This window comes from Cyprinus carpio, chromosome A5 (genome assembly GCF_018340385.1).
Source record: "Cyprinus carpio isolate SPL01 chromosome A5, ASM1834038v1, whole genome shotgun sequence".
In the NCBI taxonomy this organism is placed as follows: Eukaryota; Metazoa; Chordata; class Actinopteri; order Cypriniformes; family Cyprinidae; genus Cyprinus; species Cyprinus carpio.
In genome coordinates, this window is record NC_056576.1 from 21,187,312 (window position 1) to 21,206,832 (window position 19,521).

General features: G+C 37.2%; 2 protein-coding genes and 1 pseudogene across 7 annotated transcripts; all 3 read left to right on the forward strand.

Annotated features, from left to right (window-relative positions):
* Positions 1–3,453: 3,453 nt before the first annotated feature.
* LOC109059736 lies at positions 3,454–5,940 on the forward strand (annotated as a pseudogene).
* A 124-nt stretch (positions 5,941–6,064) lies between these two features.
* LOC109059739 (calpain small subunit 1-like) lies at positions 6,065–12,530 on the forward strand. Of its 5 annotated transcripts, none has more exons than XM_019076905.2 (11): positions 6,065–6,215; positions 7,668–7,760; positions 8,143–8,179; positions 8,450–8,542; positions 8,670–8,727; positions 8,814–8,878; positions 9,411–9,479; positions 9,732–9,810; positions 10,853–10,969; positions 11,846–11,904; positions 12,013–12,530. In XM_019076905.2, exons 2-11 carry the CDS (start codon positions 7,714–7,716, stop codon positions 12,037–12,039), a joined length of 651 nt encoding a protein of 216 aa, XP_018932450.1. In that variant the 5' UTR covers positions 6,065–6,215; positions 7,668–7,713; the 3' UTR covers positions 12,040–12,530. The 5 variants fall into 5 exon arrangements, with proteins under 5 accessions (XP_018932450.1, XP_042612335.1, XP_042612334.1 ...); XM_042756401.1 differs by having other exon boundaries at positions 6,132–6,215; positions 7,687–7,760; XM_042756400.1 differs by lacking the exon at positions 6,065–6,215 and adding an exon at positions 7,351–7,418.
* A 272-nt stretch (positions 12,531–12,802) lies between these two features.
* On the forward strand, positions 12,803–17,279 carry LOC109059733 (nuclear apoptosis-inducing factor 1-like). 2 transcript variants are annotated; one of them, XM_019076900.2, is made up of 4 exons: positions 12,803–12,962; positions 14,307–14,492; positions 14,647–15,120; positions 15,777–17,279. In XM_019076900.2, exons 2-4 carry the CDS (start codon positions 14,363–14,365, stop codon positions 16,211–16,213), a joined length of 1,041 nt encoding a protein of 346 aa, XP_018932445.1. In that variant the 5' UTR covers positions 12,803–12,962; positions 14,307–14,362; the 3' UTR covers positions 16,214–17,279. The 2 variants fall into 2 exon arrangements, with proteins under 2 accessions (XP_018932445.1, XP_018932444.1); XM_019076899.2 differs by having other exon boundaries at positions 12,804–12,962; positions 14,326–14,492.
* Positions 17,280–19,521: the final 2,242 nt, after the last annotated feature.

Sequence of the window (19,521 nt, forward strand, 5' to 3'; positions counted from 1 at the left end):
TGTGAATTTTGGTTACAGATATGATGCTGTCACCTTCATCGGCATTCAAGGTCGTCAGAATTGCATGAACGCTGACCGTCTGTGCACAATACAATCCAGCCTTCCCCTGTTGAAATAGCAGAACAGTGTCTCATCTAATCATAGGAGAATAGAGGTGTCTGTTTTTCAAAGATAGTTGTAGGGGAGGATCTCATCATTAAATCATGTTGTCAAGGCGACAAGTTTGTGTGGAGCATGGCTTTGAGCAGAGTAGTGTGTCAGAACACAGGCGTATTCCTGTCACGATTTCATCACTATTTCTGCGTAACCTTGGCAACCCAAACTCCCCAAAAACCGCAACACTACAACCAGGTAAATACATATTACAGCACTCACTCATGCTGCTTTGTCAGAATGATTCATATATCAGACGAGTCGTACACTGTAAGCATTTCTAATGATGCATGAAGTGCTGAGCAACATATCTGGCAACACAAGCAGTTAAAACATCAAATCACTCTGTTTTTTTGCATGATTATACATTAAATATACATTAAAAAGTACATGTTTTTTATGATGTGTTTCACAGCTGTTGGTCTTGCTCAGTTTATGCAACACACACTGCAGTGGTCAGTCTCAACATTTACATGCTGGTCTGTTTCTTTCTCTGCTTCCAGTGATCAAGAGCCATGAAGGCATATGCAGTCCCGCACTGTGCTCCTGAGCTGATGTGGTTAGCATTATCACACTTGATCAATAACTATTAATGAAGGAAACCATGGCTGATTCAAGATGTGGCTCTTGCTCTGCGTTTCCATGGAAACCAGGGCTGCAGCGCTGCAGGCTCAAATTGGGAGTTGGAAGAAAAAGAGAAAAAAAGAGATAAAAGAAGGAGGGGGGTATTTCAGCTGGAATGAGGAGAAAGGTTCTCCTTTTTAACCATTAACGCAGGTGCTTTATGATCTTTTTATCCCTTTACTTACGATCAAAACACCTTTGGCTGTCTAATTTAATAAACAAATGCTTTTGATTTGGTAAATAAATTAATTTTTTGGGTTTAGACTTTTGGAGGCGTTCGTGCACTCCCTGCACATCATGATCTGCTGTTGTTACAAATTATGCTATATGCGTACATTCCTCGCGATTCATTACAATGGTCACAGCGCCCTCTGTAAATGTGCAGTACCGCTCCAAACCTGTAGACGGCGGTGTTTCACCAGGGTACACGAGGGGAAACCACCGAACGTGTGTCTCAAAGATGAACAACAGTACTGCTAGTTCAGCAACAGTTCAGTGATTTAAAACTTCGATGCTACTGTTTACCAAACCTGTAGACGGCCGATTATTTCCATGATCGATCGTCGTTTAAATTAACGATCAGTTAATCGATTTATCGTTAACCATAATGCTGCAAAATGCGTTTGTTGCAGGCACGCAGTCACCGGCATGACAGGATGTGCAAAAGCCCACACACATACACACACAACGCTTTCTCACTTGAATTAAATTTGTTTTAGTCTGAATAAAATGTTAGTAGCAGGATTATAAAATGAATAGATGTGATTATGATCATTTGATAAAATGAAAAGAGCGCGCCATACGTTTGAGGTCATTTTACTTTGTTGACTGTTTCCTATCCCGCACGGAGACCGCTGAACGCGCCTCTTTAAATGGTTTTGTGGTGCTCGTTGTTGTATTTTAAAACACAATTGCAATGTTTTCAACTGACATTATGGTATTTAAAATAAAATTATCCCAAACGTAACTGTGGCGCGGCGTGTGACTGCGCTGCACATTAAAGTGAACTACACATCGGCACTGTTGCTCACATTAATTTGGTCCAGCTGGATTCTGTCCTATAAAGTGTCAGATTTTTTTTTTTTGCATTCCGGGCACAAAGTGCATTAGATCGTGACAGTGCGCGCGTGCAGACGAGGACGAGCGAGCGCGGCTCTGGCTAGATTTATTTGGAGGTTATTGCTCATGTCTCATACGGCACAAATCCAAATGTTTCCATATTCGCAATGTATTTGAATATTAAACTATTATTTATAATGTTAACTAGGCTTGTACGCATTCGCATATAGACGGAAAAGATCATCCTCTTCATATGAGCAAAAACGTCCTTGATAATTTGATAATGAACTAACTGCGATGTAAGTTTGAATCGCTAGAATATACGTGTGCAGCAGGCTCCGGCGCGATCGAAACAGCTGATCGAAATAATAATAAAAAAAAAACTTTTCCGCTAAAGTGTTTACTTTCCCTTTGTGCGCACACACAATAAAAACAGAAGATTTGTGCTCTTGTAAAATAAAGCAAACAAACAGAATGCGTTGTCATCCTTTTTTCCGTAAACTTATGGAGCACACTTCTGTTTTAAAAATCCGTTATCTTAATTATTTAAGACGGATATATTTCGCATATTTAAAAAAAAAAAAGTGTTATTTTTATGTTGGCCCTATTACTTATATAGGCTATACATTTTCCTTAAAGCATCCCATTTTGTCCCAGGGCTTGAGAACCTGTGCACTAGTTAGGTCCATGCAGAAACTTGTGAACGATGGCGTCAACGTTTAATGACATCACTGAATGCGCGTGGGAAAACGTATTGTGTCGGTCACAGCGCTTAATCGCTGTTTTGAATCCAGCTATTATTTATTTACAAATTATAAGGTCTGATTATAACAAGTGTGGTATAAAAGCTTTGTTTATTAGAGGAATAATAGGAAATGTTAGATCGCGACCATGCTCTGGATGCGCTCGAGCCCATAGCCTTAATTACGCGTCTTTGTTCTGGTTTGCCGGTTAGTCACGAATTTCCACAAATTCAATAACATTTAGGCATTGTTTCTTTTCCTAAACCTTCACAGTCTAACCCTCTAATTTCGCAGGTTTATTTTTATTATATTTCACTTTTAATCACTGTTTTCGCATCTCTTACTGTGGTAAACATGGGAAGGGAAATTAAAGATTTCATGAATTAGGAATTCGTTCGATTTATTAATTTGTTCCCTTATTTTGTTAAATCATGGGTTATTCAGGGAACAAAATTAATGAAACATGGACAATTGCCACAAATTAATAAGTCGTAGGAACGAATTAACAAGTAATAGATAGCCTTTCTGTCCTGTGTCCCGCAGCCCTGCAAAGCACACGATATGAAACAGTTATCTGATGAAATGTTACTACATTTCTATTGCTTTTTATGTTGAAGAACTTTTATGTTGTTTTTATTTTAATGTAGGCTACTTTAAAGTTTAAATCACATTAAAAGCTTAATTTGTACATTGTGAATGAATGATGATGCTTTTATATACCGTCACCGTCACTCACAGCTGCTCGCACGTGTTCTGCACATGAGCCGCACGCAGCCCAACATTAAATCGGTTAAACCGACCATCGACAGCCTTAATCGATGCATCTCTTATCGACAATTAATCGATCATCGATTAATCGTTTGACATCGCTACTGTAAACATTAATGAAGTACTTTTCATGGTCGTCATATTAAGTTTTAGACATAGAGTACTTGCTTAGATACTCGTGGGTGTCATGACAGTCAGTTTCTTTCATTGTCAATTAATCTGTGATGGTTAATTATTTACATGACAACGATGGCAAATCCGTGTAACATTGCTGATGACCTGAAAAAGTACATTGTGAAGGAGGTAAGCTTTGATATTTGTCATTTTCCTTTATTTTTCATTCATTTATGTTATTGTTTTAATTAAATGTTTTGTACTTAGGCTCCTCCAACTATTTATTATGTTCCAAATTTTATAACGGAGGCCGAGGAGGAATATTAGTTGCAGCAGGTAACTGTTAGGACTTTTATCTGTAATGCTATTATGTACCTACATAACATGTCAGCAGTGCTGTATACACACTGCCCTGTGTCTCTTTTGTAAGTATACAGAGCTCCCAAGCCCAAGTGGACACAGTTGTCAGGGAGGAGGCTACAGAACTGGGGTCAGTAACAGGCTATATTTGAAATAAATCAATGCAAATTCTCACTTAACCAAGTACAGCCTGACATAAAATAATTGTCAGCTTTGTTTTGTTTTTTCCAATGGAACAGTTAAATATTGAACTTTCACTTCAGTGATAACAATATAACAAAAAAGGTTTAAATTGTTATTAAAAATGAATAATAATAAAATAACAATAATTAAAAATGTTATTGTTTTGTATCATATGTGATGTCTTAGGCTTTTATGGCCTGTACAGTAACACCTCAAAAAAACAAAAAAAAAACAAAAAACACCTCCTGTTTATTTAGAGGCTCAAACTGAGCAGAAATATGCAATGTGGTATATAATTTTTATAATATTGCCAAAAAGTAATAAATCAATGAGGAGGTCCTCATAATAGTATAGCATAATAGTACAATATTTATAAATGCATATAAATATAAGCTTTTACTCTATATCTCCAAGTAATATGTCTTAGTAAGATGACTTGGTAAATGTTCATCTTGAAATATTACAAACAATATAAAACTTATGCTTGTGTTTACTTTATAAAATAATTAAAGATTTCACAGCAAAAAGATGTGTTTACCGCAACCTGAAGAATTACACTAAAAGGCCTTTTACTTAGTAAAAAAAAAAAAGTCTGTCTATCAAGAACAATCAGTCGGAGGGCAGAAGGCATGTAGTAGTTTGTGTGCAAAAGGTTTTTCAGCAAAGCTTTATGTTGATAATCTATCAAACATGATACTGTATGTTTTATATGGTTAATCACTACTACCTGATATACTTTATCTTATTTCTGTTTGATGATATCAAAAACAATTTCATTTTCATGCCTACAGGAAATATTTATTTACGAATAATGACTTAGACTTCGAAGCTGTGCCCTGTGTAGTTGTAGCTCTTTTGTTTTTGACAGATTGTTACTTTAACTTCAGTATAAGCTGGAGAGGGTATTTAAAAAGACATCGATTGTTTTGTTTTTTTCCTTTTCCAGGTGGATTGCCAAATCCCAAAGGAATGCTTGCTTAGAAACTCCCTGATTGGCTGCTAAAGTACACAGAGAAAATATCGGCTCTTGGAACTTTTGCTGGAAAGACAGCTAATCATGTGCTTGTAAATGAATACAAGCCTGGGGAGGGAATTATGGTAAAGAGAGTGCATTACCTTTTAATTCCCTGTAGTTATCATTTCTAACCCACTTGTTTTTTCCTTCCCTCTTTCTCAGCCTCATGAGGATGGACCACTGTATCACCCCACAGTAACAACTCTCAGTCTGGGTTCTCATACACTTCTGGATTTCTACAAGCCTGTTTGTCAGACTCAGGTAGCAGCCGAACTCAGGCAAACAATCAAACTATCAAACACAAGCACACCAGTCTGTTAACATTCTCCTCCTCTTCCTGCAGTCTGAAACTCCTCAAACAGAGGAAAGCCGCGACATGCTATCATTGTTGGTACAACGAAGAAGTCTGCTGATTCTCCAGGATGACATGTACAAATTTTATCTGCATGGTATTCACGGAGTTTGTGAGGATATTTTGTCAGAGCACGTGGTGGATCTCTCATCAACGGGGGCTCAGGTGGGCAACAAGCTGCCCCGCGGCACCAGAGTCTCCCTGACTATTCGCCATGTTCCCAAAGTCATCCAGACCAATCTGTTGCTTGGCAAGAAGTGACACATTCACAGACTTGGTTGAACTCTGAACCAGACAAACAAGTTATACATGTTTACACCCACAATGCACAGTGTGGAAATGCAATATACAAGTGTCTACAATATATTATTGTATGTGCAGAGCATTAGTGTCTGTAAGGGTATTTTACTATAGATACCTTACTTGGTGGCATGTATGCAGCAGCCTTTTAAATATTTGTCTTCTCAAAGCTGAAAAGTCTACAGGGTTGTCTAAGCTTGTACAAACAGATCTGCATTGATAAACAAAATGGCTTTTTTGCAACATAAATTACTTTATTTATAGACTGCTGTATTGTGTGTGTGTGTTTTTTTACACGTTTGTATAATCCTGTGCCAGTCTGTCATGCGAACTACAGCTCGTCGTTCAGGTGTTAAGTCTTCCCCTCCTATAATTCTTGGAAATATGGGCTGGTCTTTAACTACGATGTTTGCGTATCGTTCTTATGTTTTCAATCTGGCAGTATGCTGTTTGCGTAATTTACTTTGGAATCCGCGCACACTGTCAGTGACACTGTACTGCTGTGTTACAGACGACAGTTCACATTACATTCCGCTGATAACGGGTGAGTTTAATCTTTCTACGTCCTTCACAGCGAGATAAAAAATATCTTTACATGTGTAGTAGCAAAAACAGTGTCTGGTAAATTTATATTATATGGGAATTTTACTTGTTCAATGTGGAGTCATGTCAGGTAGCTTGTTTAGCGTGCTAGCATGTTTCACTGGCATCCAAATTTAGCTGAGCATCGTTCATGCTTGAGTGTCCAGATTATTATTTAAATGCATTAAAATATTTAAAGAGAACTAACAAAATGCTGTTATCAGGAGAAGGTTTCTGCTGACAAAACTAATAGTCAGCAAGATAATTTACGCAGTATCGTTCGTATTGAAAGCGATCGAAAGAGTTGAAAACTCCCCTGAATTACCCCTAAACTTCCATTCTGTTGCAAACGCCAGTTTATACATGTTTCACTTTGAAAATAGGTTTATTGATTTTATTTTATTTTTGCGGTTTAATTAGTGTAAATGGATGGAGAACATACTTGTAGTAACGTTAGGTGTGTCCACATTGTGTTCAACAAACACTGAGATGATTGACATCCACAAACCCCCGTGTGCTGACATCTTTCAGCCAACGTGAAAATTAAAATGTGTATTAATTGATTTAAGTTTGGTGCAGTTAGTGAATATATATATTAGTATATATATATATATATATATATATATATATATAATATATAATACAGCGTTGTTCTAACCACTGCTCTTCCAGTTTTATACACTGTTACTTTTGATAAGAAACAAAGTCTCATCTTTCAAATAATATCCAACTTTTTCCAGGATATTCAAACAATGAATGCCGATGTTACGCGACAGATCGCTGTATAAACGCCACGTTCACACCGTCAGCGACTTTTTGCTGCTTGTCGCTTGTGGAGGTCGTTAGAGGGCGTTCCCACTACTGGTTGCGCGAGTTCCGTTCACACCGACACCGACAGCGACAGAGCGACGATGCGAGTCAGGCGACAAAAGTTCAGAATTCTTCAACTTTATGCAAATAAGCAGCGAATTTCGAATTTTTTCAAAGAGTCCTACAGATTTCAGCTCCAACGACTGATCTATATATTCTCTATTATAGATCAGTGGCTCCAACCCCAATCAAACACACCTGAAGCAGCTAATCAAGGTGTTCAGGGCTACTTGATAATTACAGACAGGTGTGTTGGAGCAGGGTTGGAGACCCCTGGTTTAGAGCATAAGATGAGGTAGATTTTTATTCCTAAGAAAATTTTAGTTATAGAATTTATGTAAAGAAAGCAATTTGTTGGGATAAAATAACACAACGATGGGTTTGTCCATGTTTGACCCAGCGTTGGGTTGCCAAAGTAACCCAAATTGAGTTGTTTTAACCCAGCTTTTTTTTTTTTTTTTTTTAAGAGTGTACCGACCCATCATATTTGTGGACCGTTATCACCCTGGTGTACTTATACGTGTGTGTTGTTTAACAATTCTAGCTCTCTTCTTCCTTTCAAGAAGTGACTGAACTGTTTGTGCCAAAAGATGTTTCTAGCAAAGAAACTTATTGGAGGCATTATTGATGTGGTCAGGTGAGGCAATATTTCACTATAGACTCACTCTGTTTCTTCTGTACCTAAGGTTGTTTATATTATATTGCCATTTTAATTCATATGAGTGTTTTGTGGGATTGTAGTTCATTGCTTTATTAAAGCTATTAAAGCTTTAAAGAATTGTTTAAAATCCCTGTAATCCCTACAAAATGCATGGGAACCAAGTCCCTTTGAAAATTGAACACTCGTTGTTGCACTGAGCCCCATTTTGGCGTAATTTCAGGTGCAATTCACTGAGTAACTTTTCCATGTAAATATGTGTGATTATGTGTTTGTCCCTTTTGGACTCATTTGAGAAGGAATATGTTCACAGCTTTAAGAAGAAAAAGCATAGTTATACCGCCTTTGCTTTTTTCCACAGCAATATTGACCCTGGCCAGTTTGTGCCTTCAGATCCTGTGAGTAACAGGAGCTCTCATTGTGATGTTATACATAAGCGTGTCTAATGCTTGTTGTCAGTCAGTTTCAAAGAAGAGCCAATGGAAAGAAACCCGCAGTGCTCATATAGTGCCCATATCTCTGATGTGTAATATATGGGGCCAATCAACAATCAAGCAATGAATTATCATGTAAATAGATTAATAATCAATTAAAAAAAGAATTTAATAATGTAGAACAATAATTGAAAATACATATTATATTAAAATACATATTACATCCCTCCCCAGCCCCCACCCCGCAGACCGCTGGCTTATGCTGAGGCCAATGAGTCTGAGGAAGAAAAGCAGTTCCGCAGAGTGTTCCAGCAGCTCGCTGGCGATGTTAGTATTTGACAAATATTCATATATACACAAATACAAACAATAAACACTGGCTATCATAAACACTGGCTATCATACACAACAAACAATAAACACTGGCTATCATACACATTTCCTTTGGTTTCAGGACATGGAAGTAAGCCCCAATGAACTGATGAATATCCTCAACAAAATCATCTCCAAACGTGAGTGGCATATGTGTTTATGTGTGTGTAGCCTTAATTCTGTTGCTATATGATGCTGATTCTCTCTGCACTGTATGTTATTGCAGATGGTGATCTGAAGACAGATGGCTTTACCATCGAGTCATGTAGAAGTATGGTGGCTGTCATGGATGTATCCTGCCTCATTTCATCTGAACACTTGTTCTAATACAAACCAACAAGACGGAGTTTGCATTTTTCACAGTAATTTTAGTAGAAAATTTATTACAACAATTCTGGTGATTACAAAAGGCAAAATTATATTCATGGCCTATAATCTGTAAATGGTGGTACAATTTTAATAAAAATAAAACATAAAATCAGTCATTTTAGATCAAAGGTGTCTAAGGGCCAGTGCCCTACAGAGGACTACCTGGAAGTTTCCAGTCAGTCTGAAGACCTTGATTAGACAGTGCTAATATGATTAACTCAATGTACTCTGCAGGGCAGTGGTACTCCAGGAACAGGTTTGGACGCTCCTATTTTAGATGCTACAAGTGAATTTAGCCATCACAATATTGTAATGTAATATAATTTTGTTTGATTGTCAGGTGACATCAAATGTAACAAATGAATATATCTATATGCAGTAGCATAAATTAAAAAAGTCTTTGAGGCTGATGTTGAGATTGTTTGATGGTGTTTGGTCTTGACTCGGTGCTCAGAGTGACAGCACAGGGAAACTGGGCTTTCATGAGTTTAAACATCTCTGGAACAACATCAAGAAATGGCAGGTGAGTAGATGTAACAACCGGAAGATTTGCCTTTGTGTGATTTTTTTTTTTTTCAACTAGAGTTTTGATTTACAAAGTTGTGTTTCTTAGTAGTTTTGATCTATTCATATTACTGATGGAAGATTTACATGTTTTGGTATTACTGTACAACAGAAACTCTGTATTAAGACTAAATAGACTAATGATTGAAACAGTGAGACCATTAAAAAGACATCAGGATAACCCAGTTAACATACGCTGTCTGTTTTATAGGGAATTTATAAGAGTTATGACAGGGATCGCTCAGGAACTATTGGAGCAGATGAGCTTCCAGCTGCATTCAGAGCTGCAGGTAAACACCCATTGTGGATCACATTGTCACCATCTGTACTGACAACATTAATAAATCTCAATTAATGCATTCTTTAGGACAGCGTTTCTCAATCCCAGTACGTGCGTCCCCTCCCCCCGCTCTGCACATTTCGTATGTATCTCTTACCACTTACGATGTTTGTTCTATTCAAACGTAAGTGCTCTGTGAAGTGAACATCACCGGATATTCCGCCATGATTCCAGTTCGAAACGTATGTATATGATCCATTCAAAGGGCATTAAAGTGTGCGAGACATGAATTAAAATTGTATGTATTTACAGAGGTATATGATGATGTCACAGTCGTCTGTGTGTGAAGATACTGCAGGCAGCGGCGCAGTGCAAATCCATGAATTAATGTTCTGAAAGAAGTAAACTTCAATGGATTTCCCCAGCTCAGGGAATAGGGAGCAATGAACACTGTGTAGGGATCATATCAATTGGAACACAGTTAATGCACACAGCTCTAACAAGCTGGTTATCTGAGTCAGGTGTGTTAACTAAGAGAGACATGCAAAATATGCAGAGCAGAGGGCTGTGAGAACTGGGATTGGGAACCGCTGCTTTAGGGGATCAGCATGTGTATTTAAAATATAGGCCATATTAAGAAAATATTCATAAATTGTTTACACAATAAAAACAATCTTTGACAATATTAGTCCTATGCTGAGTCCAGTGGGAATTGGTCATTTTTTTTTTTTATTATTATTGTTGCCACATGAATAGAGAAAACAGAGAAAGAGCTGTGGTGTTATCTTTTGCCAAAAAGGTAGTCACTACAACACCTTCAATACACAATAGTCCCAGAACTGTCGAAAGTCTGCACACTTTAGCTGACAACCAGGAGATCTGGATATAAGTAACATGGAAAAAGTGTACATATCATTTGTTTACATATACTATGACATTATAATAATACAAAGCAGGAAAACTTGTCCTTTAATATACGTGCATTGTGGTGATCACATCTGAACTGTATGTTCATCCTCCAAATCGTATCCTGTCTCTTGTGTCTCTGACAGGTTTCCCATTGAATGATCAGCTCTTTCAGATGATTATTCGCCGGTATAGCGATGAGAGTGGAAACATGGACTTTGACAATTACATTGGCTGCCTTGTGAGACTTGATGCCATGTGCCGTAAGTTGATTCTAGAAAGTTTTAATATATGAAAATAATATATATAGCCTATAATTTTAGCAGAGTGAATTGGTTTCTGTCGGGAGTACATAAAGTAGAGTGAGGAAAGGAAATGAGGGAGTAACAAGATCTGGAAATGTATACTCTGACTTAATTTTGTTTTCTTTCATCTAAAAGCTGGCTTGTTTAGTAGGCATTTAATAAAACGACAGCTGCAAGGCCAACTTAATGTTCACCCTTATGGTATGCAGGCACTTTATGTAAGTTTTGGGGCATTTAGTCAATGTCTGCTTGGATGATGACTCACAGGCACTAAGTGTTTGTCTAATAAAATGCTTTCTAAAATGGGAATTTCCCTCCCCCAGTGCCATGTCTCTGACTAGCAATATCAAGTATCAAAACTGTCTGGTGTAACCTAAAGGCTATTGGAACATGTCAAAACAAGAAAGAAAACATTGTTTGTCAGTCCATTTTCATGCATCTTGAAGGGAGCTGTTGAGGAGTTGAAGGTGTTTTTTTTTTTTTTTTTTTTTTTTTTTTTTTTAACCAAATTTACTCACTTCAATTAATTCTTGCCCCCTCCTGCAGGCTTTGGGTAATTTCAGACATTGTATATATTCATTGAGTGTATATATACTAAAGAGTTAAAATTTATGATGTCTAAAAATCCAGTAATTTTGGAATTAGATGGATTTTCAGCACAGTTATGATAAATGGTCGTTTAGGGCTCTGGGATCTCATTGGATCTGAAAATTAAATTGTGTTTGTGTAGTGCATCTGTATAAAATTTTTAAAAGCTTAGGAATTTATAAATGAAATTATTCTTTAGTAAATGACGTGTTAAAAATATTGATTCATTTCTAATGCTGACACCAGGTGCCTTCAAGACTCTTGACAAAGACAATGATGGCACAATCAAGGTCAATGTTCAGGAGGTAAGAACATTTTTACTAGTTACATTCTCTTAAAATAAGCATCATATTTACGGAGGATAAAATGATCTGTAATATATAATTGTAAAATAAAACTCTGTCTCTTCACAGTGGCTGCAGCTGACAATGTACTCTTGAGTGATGTGAAGGCCTGCAATCGGTTCAGATCGAAACAATCAGTTTCATGTTTATATGCAATATTGACTTTCTGCCTTACTCAGCTGCCTCTCTTGTTTCTCATGCAGTATAGCACTGATTTCAGAGAAACACCAGGAGCTGGTCAATCACTGGGGTTATGTGGGCCACTCCACTATGCCATTGTCTTTCTCTATAAGTGTTGCTTCTATTTTTTTTTTTTTTTTTTTTTTTTTTTTTTGCGTTTAGCCCATTAGTAGAATTGTTTAACAGAAAACTAACCAAAGAAAGAACATTACAAGAAATTTGTCATAGAAAATTACTTGTATGCTCTGATGAAGAGTCTAGGTGCAGTCACAAATATGCAAAACTGTATTACATGTTCTTGTTGTCAGTTGGTGCCATTTTGCATGAGGCCAATGGGGGATATAAGGGATAAAAAATATTGCCACTAATTCATCATGAAAAACTGATGTCAAATGCATTTTTTTTTTTTATTAAAGAAAAAAAAAGTATAAAGTGATAAACTTGTCTGTTTTTCATCATCAGTTTGATTATTGATTAATTTGATGATCTTTGTATGTTTTGATGCAGTAATATTTTGTCATTGTTTCTATATATTATATATCCGGAAATTTTAATTCCAGTAGCTATAAATAAAACCTAAACATATAAGAACGCGAACTATTTAGCTAATATGCTATTTCCAACAGCTTTAGTTAAAGCATGTGTGCTGAACCTGTTGGGGTTAGTGAGCACCAGCGCCACCGATACAGGAGCGGTCAGACGCGGTAACTGCACCCGCCCGTCTACACCATGGAGAACGAGCGAGCAAGTGCGCACGCGCAGCGCATACGCTGATTTCTACGAAGTTTCTGGATATCTGGGTGCAACACAAAATATTGATTATATTTGACCACTCTGAGGTATTTATGCGATGCTTTTGCAGCCTTAAAGTACTTCTATATGCTTACGTCGATTCAGGAGTTTACAAATTTACAGAGTGAGTGACAAGGTGACAAGTTTATTGTTATATTTTGCTAGCTAGCTTCAACAGCTAACGTCAGACAGTGATGATGTAGGTAACGTTAATAGGAAAATGAGGGCGACACTGCCTTCCGCATCCAAGCGTTTTGTTTTGTTATGATAAAAATGATGTTCTGTGTAGAAAAAACATTAATTGTGTTTACTCGACAACAGCTGTGTGCTGCTGGGGATGTTTGTGTGCGGTTTAATTCAGCTGCTTTACATCGACGGCTCTGCTTCAGCACAAAGACGTAATGTCGCTGTATTTATCTAACTACAGCTCTAACTAACGTTACACCCTGTTTTTATACAGTCTATGGTTACACCTCGATGGAAACATGCGCTCGTACGTTTACAGTGAATGAATGAATGAGCCAGTGTTGTAGTTGCTCTTCCTTCCGTCACATTCATGTGTTAAGATCATCTTGTATTTGGAAATCAAGTGAATATGTGAATAATTAATGTGAGCTATTTTCCACTCAGTGACGCTGATGTTCACTGGATGCTCAACCTTACAGAGGACTCATATCTTTAGTTTAGTTGTACGTGATTTATATCCCCACTCATTTATGAGACGTGACGGAACACGTCAACTTTACATGCCATTAGTTTTTAAAATGGAACCGTTTCCATTTTTACATTAATAAGAAGTGATCACTTTAATGTATAACAGTAATTAAACTACAAATAAAGTGTCGGACTCTTCCCATACATTATTTTATGTAAGTTTTATAGTTTATTTAGATATATATAGATAATTGCCTATAAATTCAGTGCCATGACCATGTTACTGTCTTATTTTAAGTAGGCTCTATAAGTGAGAACACAAGCAAATGGTTCTTGTGTTTAACCCTGTGAAGCCTGACATATGAAATGATAGTCTGAAAAATCTTTTCTTTATTAAACCTGTAGACAAAACAAAAAAAAGGAAGAAACACCTCAATTTTATTCAGAGGCCCAAACTAAGTAAAAATATGCTATTTCTACTAATTGAATGGCAGGATTCTGTATAAACAAATAATGTTTAAAATTGTAGCCTTTTTCTTTAACTCTGCTGAAATGTTGAAATCTGTTTTTGAGAGTGAGCTGATTCAAATCAACATGATTACTCTCTCTCTCTCTCTCTCTCTCTCTCTCTCTCTCTATATATATATATGTATATGTATATGTATATGTATATATATATATGTATATATATGTGTATATATATATATATATATATATATATATTTATGTGTGTGTAATTTCCACACTGTCTTACAGACTCCCCCTAGCTGGAGAGAGATATTCTGCTGTGAAGATGTCTGTGTCTTCGCTCTACCTCAACCAAGACAACATGGTGCGCTTCAAGAGGAGAAAGGCACGTTTCTCCTTCAGTGAAGTGCACATCCTGCTGGACGAAGTGCGGAAGAACCGCCACATTGTAGTGGGTGAGTTTTCCTCTGTTTGACAAGCAAAACTTGGCTTACCTAGTTACCAATCTGTGATAAACTGAGTTCACCCAGTACATCATTTTATTAGTCCCTATAAAACCAATAAACAGTAAAAGAAAATGTTCCAATACTTTTCTGTGTCTTTGCATAGGTAAGTTTAACGCCGGCGTTCCCTCTGACGTGAAGCGCAGGAAATGGGCTGAGATCACGGCACGTGTTAATGAGATTGGAGAGTGTGATAGAGAGATCATGGAGGTGATTAAGAAATGGTCAGATCTTAAGTGTGACACGAAACGTAAAGTCGCTGCCCTGCGGACCGGTGCTTTGGTGTCCCTGAGATTGGCACGGTCCAATATTGAATTGTCCCCGATGGAAGTCATTGTGGAATCCATTCTTGAGCTGGACAAGAGACCGTGGGAAGCTACACAGCGGTCCAGATCTCGCAGTCACGGTGACGATCAAGAGGCTGTGTGTGAGGATGAGGAAGAGGAGGATGGAGGGTTTGTGGGGATGGGGTCGGTCAACAGTTCCCCAAGCAGAGGAATGGATGTGGGAGGAATGGCTGCTACTACAAGTGGATCTGGGGTTGCAAGTGAGGTGCAGTATGACATCTCCAAAACTGGAGGTAAACAAACTCAAAATACTCAAGTTGGACCATATTAAGAATTTTCTATAGATTTAGCGCTGCAGTGTGTATTTGTCCACATCAGCGATCTGTTACCAGTAAAAGTTCACTGTACGAATTTTCAGTGTACTTTATTTATTCACATATTTATTTTATATCACATATTCAGATCTCAATAATGAACCATCAATCATGTTTTCAAAATCTGCACTACTGTTCTAAAGTTTGTTGTTTTCTTATGCTCATCAAGACTGTATTTATCCGCTCAAAAATACAGTAAAAACAGTAATATTATGAAATAGTTATTGCAATTTAAATGAGCTGTTTTCTATTTTAATATTCAAAAATGTAATTTATTCCTGTGATAGCAAGCCAGAATTTCAGCATCATTATTCCAGTCTTCAGTGTCACATGATCCTTTAGAAATCATTCTAAAATGCTGATTCGGTGCTAAAGAAACATTTCTAATTATCAATGTTGAAAAAAGTTATATTTAATGACAACATTTTTTTGGAAACTGGAGATTTTTTTTTTTGTAGGATTTTTTGATGAATAGAAAGTTCCAAGAACAGCGATTCTTGGCGATTACAGTGTATGATCAAAAACAATTGATCATATGATGTATAACTTTAAACTGTTTACTTGCTTGATCACAGATCTTGAATCCCACTCAGATGAGGACAACCGTGACCTCTTCCCAACATCCTCTATGGCATCTGTCACTAACTCGTACTCCGAGGAGGATGGAATTACAACTAGAGGCAGTACTGGACATGTTTCCTCCACAGCCACTGCTTCTACTAAAAGACCCTCGTCTTTCTCAGGCGTGGAGCCAGACAGTTCACGTGAGCAGTTAGTGCACAATGCAAGCCTTAGCGTGCAGGAGCAGCACACCACCAACACTCTTCTTTCCACGGTCTCCCGTTCCCTTGAGCTCCTTGCGGAGTCAGTGCAGCAGCTAGCAGAGACTCATCAGGAGTTTGCACGAGAATCACTGCAGCTACAGAGGGACACTGTGCAAGTGTTGCGAGATTTTGCCTCCGGCACGCTAACGATACTGCATGAAAAGGTCAATGGCAAACCTGCATTGTGAAAGTTGTGTTTGCAATCAAATGACAACCAACAAGCAACACAGTGTGTGACGCATTGTTGATAAGATACTGCAACCAGACTGCAAATATTGTGTGATATAGACAGACACAACGTCTTATTTTAACTTTGCTGACCATTGCAAGGTTCAGTGTCAGGATGTCAAAATACTGCGATTAAGTGCAAAGGCAAAGACGACTATTTGAGAAGATGCTTTTGTAGTTTTCAGAAATGCAAAGATGTTAACATTTGTACCTACTCTCTGTTTATCAATAGGACACACTTAGGGTTTTTGTTTTTAGTGAATGGCAAACAATAGTGAGACCACAAAGGGATTTTGTTTGTGCCTGTAGAAATATCATCTTCCATAACAAAATGTTTCTTTTTTTTACATTTACCACATTATCACATAAGGGTTGTTGAGATTAACCTGCTGTGGGGTGATTCACAGAACCTACTTTTAAAAATGGAATCTGATTTATAAATTTTATTTAACATCTGTGACAAGTTAAAGGGATAGTTCACCCCAAAACATTTTTTTTGTTTTGTTTTATATTTATTCTAACTCCATAAAAGATGATGTTATTAACTTTGACATACAGGAAACATTATATTTGCACTATATGGAGTCACATAATTAATGGTGTATAAGGACAACTGAAACAACTGAAGACCAGTATACAGTGTAAAATAAGGTTTTGAGGATCTGATTAAAATAAGTATCATAATTTGTCTAGTAGGGCATTATTTTCCAGTGGAACTTTATACATTTATTATTTTCTTATGCTTGTGTACATTGATTTAGGAAACTAAGACAAATGTACATCTTCAGGAACTAAATTTCGTGTGACAAGCTGTTAATGCTGTTGTTATGCCACAAGAGGGCAGTGAGTCTTTAATTTACACACAAAATAGTCATGATAATTTTTCTGCATGTGTTTCTTCAAAGTCACTGGGTTTTCCAGCAGTGAGTTTTGTGTGTGTGTGTGTGTGTGTATGTTTGGTTTCTGAATGAAAACAGCTCCATAAGTGAGCCAGATATTTCAATAAAATTTAATTGAAAGTTTGAATTAAAAGTTTAGTGTGTATTTTAAGATCTACTTATTTTATGTTCCATTTTGCACACATATAGGTTTTTGTGTCTATACTTGTATTTAAATGGTGATGTGGACACCCAGCTTCTCACTGGAAGTTTCAGGCAGGAGTGAAGTAGAAGTGATTAGAGCTCAAGCATTGTTCTCTGGACTCCAGGGCTGAAGAGCTCTGCTTAAACAGCTGCTCTTATGTGTGTGTTTCTGATGCCGAGTGGTGTAGGGTGTGTGTGTGTGTGTGTGTGTGTGTGCTGATGTAGGGCTGTGGTTGAGAATGCTTTGTGTGTGTGTGTGTGTGTGTGTGTGAGAGAGAGAGAGAGAGAGAGAGAGAGAGAGAGAGAGACGGCAGCTGGTAGCCCTATTGTGTGGTTAGGGACCTTTGCTGAAAAAAAGTACTGTATTGTGTTTGTCTGCAGATTGTGAATATGTCTGTATAATGTATCAGTGATTTATCACACAGTCTATCTACACTAGACGGCACACCGAATACACAATAACAGGTTTTGTTTTCAGTTTAGGCTACAATAAACTTAAAACTACAATATTTTTATTTTCTTTTTTTACATTTATTTATTTGAAAACAGGTTTATTTTTCTTGCTATTGTTGTAATTTATTAGGCAGATAGATAAGATAGGTAACTTGTTTACCTGTTCAAGTTTGTAACTTTCAGGTCCATGTTAAAGCTGGTCTGAAACAGTTTAAGTCAAACAAACAATGAAAAGACATTTTTTAACTTTGTGATTTTGTGTATTTATAATAAGACATTTTTTAAAGAAGTATATTCAGCAAGGACACAATTGATCAAAAGTGACAGTAAAGACAGTAAATATTTGTTTTTCAAATAAATTGTTTTGAACTTCTGTTAATTCAAGAATCATGAAAAATTGTAACGTTTCCACAAAAACAAATAAAACAACAAGCAGCACAACTGTTTATAAGCACTAAAAATGTTTCTTAAGCAACAAATCTGCATATTGGAATGATTTCTGAAGTTATAAAACGGTTATTTTAAGTTTTTATATTTCGCAATATAATTGTTTTTACTGTTTTTGACTAAACAACTGCAACCTTCGAGAGCATAAGAGATTTTGCAATTACATTTAAGATTCTAGCTGACCCAAAACATTAGTGTTTGTGTGTTTCAACATAATTTCTCCTTCAAACCTGCCACACATCAGCTGCCATCTGGAACAAAAGAGGCGGACTGCGAATCAACAGCAGATAGATTTATCGATCCTTGTTTCCCCCAGTACAACTCTGTCCTTCCTCCCCTTCTTCTGTTGGTCTGCTGACCTCTTCACCTTTTCTTCTCTCTTTCACCCCTGCTGATGTTCCTGCCCTCTCTTTTATCCTACATCTGTCACTCTGGGTTCTCTAATAACCCAACACTACCTCTGCTGTGAGGCCCTCTTTTCCTCTTCAGAGGTTCAGAGCTTCAAGGTGGGGCCCATGTCATTCCAGCCTAATCAACTGCATGAGCCAGTCGTGTGGCTGTGCAGTTGCGGCGTGTTCAGTGCACCTGTTCTGACAAGTAATGTCTAACACATTAATATTAATGTTTTTCACTTTCACCTTCTAGGTTCATGTTTTTGTTGCTGTGTTGAGACTTTTTTTTTGTCCACTAGTAAATAATAAATATTTAGATTTATTTATTATTTAATGCTTCATATATAATATTTAATATAGTAAATCATGTATCATTTGTCTTTTTAGGTTTAATTTTTTTTTTTTTAAGTTAGAATTGGTTTTTCATAGACGCTGATGTGAAAAGACAGCAGGGAAAAGGTTGAGAAAATGTACCTGCCCAGATTCAAATATAAATCCACCAGGACCACTCGCACTGACCTCAAGCACACTGCTCTGTCTTAATGTGTTTTCAGCAGTGTGTTTGTCTGAATATACAAGATCTGTTTTTGTGAGATTATTCTTGTCAGTTTTACTTGAACATAGCGGCTGCACATACATAAATATCCACAGCAGCTCCAATAATACATACATTTCATCGGGCAAAGGTCAGTACTTCCCTCAAGGCCAGCAGATTTTGTACAGGTGTGTACATGTGTGTGTGTGTGTGTGACAGGACTGGTCTGTCGTCCCAAAGGGCTCAAGGCCCAACAGATGCTGTTAGAGAGTGTATGTCCTCAAAATGCTGGTCTGGTGTGGGTCTACTAATGTAGGCAGATAAACTGTGTGTGTGTGTGTGTGTGTATGTCCTATGGG

Excerpts from the sequence above, each read along its gene's own strand:
- LOC109059733 (XM_019076900.2), top strand. The coding sequence starts at position 14,363 with ATGTCTGTGTCTTCGCTCTACCTCAACCAAGACAACATGGTGCGCTTC. Across the intron at positions 14,493-14,646 it reads GAACCGCCACATTGTAGTGG|GTAAGTTTAACGCCGGCGTT; the intron begins GTGAGTTTTCCT and ends GTCTTTGCATAG. Across the intron at positions 15,121-15,776 it reads TGACATCTCCAAAACTGGAG|ATCTTGAATCCCACTCAGAT; the intron begins GTAAACAAACTC and ends GCTTGATCACAG.
- LOC109059739 (XM_019076905.2), top strand. The coding sequence starts at position 7,714 with ATGTTTCTAGCAAAGAAACTTATTGGAGGCATTATTGATGTGGTCAG. Across the intron at positions 7,761-8,142 it reads GGCATTATTGATGTGGTCAG|CAATATTGACCCTGGCCAGT; the intron begins GTGAGGCAATAT and ends TTTTTTCCACAG. Across the intron at positions 11,905-12,012 it reads TCAAGGTCAATGTTCAGGAG|TGGCTGCAGCTGACAATGTA; the intron begins GTAAGAACATTT and ends GTCTCTTCACAG.